The following is a 2,364-nucleotide window of genomic DNA, read 5'->3' on the forward strand; positions in this document are numbered from 1 at the left end:
TCTGAAGACAGGAAGACATTTTTGATTAAAACTATAACTTAATCATTCATTTCATTACACACACACACACACACACACACGTCAAATTCATGCCAGTCACAAGCAAACAGATGGAAAAAACTAACTAACTAACTAACTAACTAACTAACTAACTAACTAACTAACTAACTAACTAACTAACAACAATAAAAAAAGCATTTTCAAAGTCTATTTCAGTAGGATGCAGGCCAGGTCTGTGTTCAGGTCTATGTGATGGGTTTCAGAAAAGTTGGAATGGGCAGTTTGTCCAGGCTTTTTGGAAATTCTTTCGGAGGCAATTGAGACAGGACTTTTTGCATAGCCATAAGAAAGAGTGTTCCTGGAATTTTTGCGATTAGATAGTTCAACATCTCCTCTCCCAGTACTTTGGACCAGCGCTGTGGATCCTTTTCCAGTGAGCTCTTCATGTTGAACCGCAACTCAGGCATGAACATGAGCAAGCTCTCAAGGCACAACATTCTGGCACCTGTGTTCACTTTGGTGGTCCAGAGCTGCTTGAGGACGAGATCCAGTGGTGTCATACCATCGTGGTCCTCAGTTTGTGGTGAAGCACCATGTCCCAATAACATTACGATGGCTGCTGCATGCGACAGTTCACATGCCAGATGGAGTGGAGTTTTGCCATTCTCCAGATGTTTGCAACCACCTCGGTTCATGTATGAGCGCAGAGTGGGCATTGTATGTGCCACCTGAAGGATGAGAGCCATGATGTCCTTCCTGTTGTAGCGGACAGCCATGGTCAAGTGTGGAGCAGATGATGGACAGCAGCAGAAAGAGTCGCCTGGCATTGCAAGAGCCCCGTCTGAGAACTGATTCAGCAAATATTGTGCGTAAGCTCGGTGGTCATGCACGATGGCATACAGAAGTGCTTCAGAAGGAGTGTATGTCTGGTGCCGGGTGTCTTCTTCCCAGTGAAATATCTCCCTGTTGCGCATGTCCTCCAACATCCATACAGGTTTATGGTCCCGAACAGCTTGGTGAAAAAGTAAAGAGAGGAATCTGCTCTCCTTATATGTGTCATCCATCTATCCAGGCTACAGTAGGCATTAGTGGAGAATAGAGAAAGAACACCTTTAGGTTATCAGTGTTAAAAGTCACTTTCAAGTGTAAACCCATGTAATAAATACATAATATAGAGATAATACCTTGCTACTAGAAGCTCGTGAACGCAGCGTCCTTCTCGTGCGGTAGTATGAGAATAGAATCAGAATTAGAATTAGTAGTATGAGAATAGAATCAGAATTAGAATAAGGCATGACGTCATTTAGAACTCGTGGCAAATCTTCCCCGTCAGCGACGACGAGGATCCCCTTGAGACATACAAATATATGCATACATGTCAACCTTTGGTCAATCAAACCTGTATAACCAACCTCCAAAATCCGTATTTCCCTTATAAAATCCGTATAAGATGCAAATTAAAATAATTTACCTTATATTTGAATGATAATTAACAATGATATATCCCAGTTACTTTTTATTCAATATTAATAACAATAAACCTTCAGAATGAATACAAAGCTCCAATGTTTGACAAAAACACAAAGTGTTATCAGCGTAGTTACGAAGGAAATACTTCGTTGTTTGGAGACAGGTTTCACCGAGCGGCTATTATGCGTGAGACTTCATATTAGCCACAAAAACAAGAAAATCTGTCCGTAAAATTACGTTATAATGACCAAATACAATGAAAAGTATTTTTCCAGTCTCACCTGTGAAAGGTAATCCCATGTGATCTCGTTTGGACGGTAAACCTGTTAGTACAGTTAAACGCAGCACATGAATGAGGCATCTTTATTCTCGGCTACTGTCTAGATGCTATACCAGAGACGGGTGAAGAATCTCCACTTTGCCACATCCAATATGGCGGCGAGGATGACGTATGATTCTATGCAGAAGGCGGCGTCTATGTTTATATGTCTATGACTTCAAGGTTGGCGGGATCATAGATTTACATAGAAGACTAGATGCCTCGTCCCCGTTGCCCGTCAACAAAGTCGAACGTCCGCACATGGCGGCCATCTTGCCTCAGACAGCTGGCTTACCCATTACATTGTGTTGGTAGCGATATGTACTTTTCAGATGACCGTAACTTCCTCAAATTTCAATCGATATTCAAACGGTTTGGTTTGTTATATAAAAAAATAAACGGAAGTATGTATTTATGATATTAATGATGAATAATCATTTTATATTTAAAAAAAATACGCATAGCTTGGCGAAAATATTTCAGTCTACTACAGACTGTAAGACAGGATGCATGCTGAAATTCCTATGCTGTGAGAAGCCTAACACTGCATACTTATGGATAACTGCGGACTTAGG

The 2,364-nt window shown here is 41.0% G+C and overlaps 1 protein-coding gene across 1 annotated transcript; it reads right to left on the minus strand.

Annotated features, from left to right (window-relative positions):
• Positions 1-245: 245 nt before the first annotated feature.
• Positions 246-1,064, minus strand: LOC132889349 (ankyrin repeat domain-containing protein 9-like). The gene has a single exon (XM_060925746.1). It carries the CDS (start codon positions 1,062-1,064, stop codon positions 246-248), a length of 819 nt encoding a protein of 272 aa, XP_060781729.1.
• Positions 1,065-2,364: the final 1,300 nt, after the last annotated feature.

Source organism: Neoarius graeffei, chromosome 1, assembly GCF_027579695.1.
Source record: "Neoarius graeffei isolate fNeoGra1 chromosome 1, fNeoGra1.pri, whole genome shotgun sequence".
In the NCBI taxonomy this organism is placed as follows: domain Eukaryota; kingdom Metazoa; phylum Chordata; class Actinopteri; order Siluriformes; family Ariidae; genus Neoarius; species Neoarius graeffei.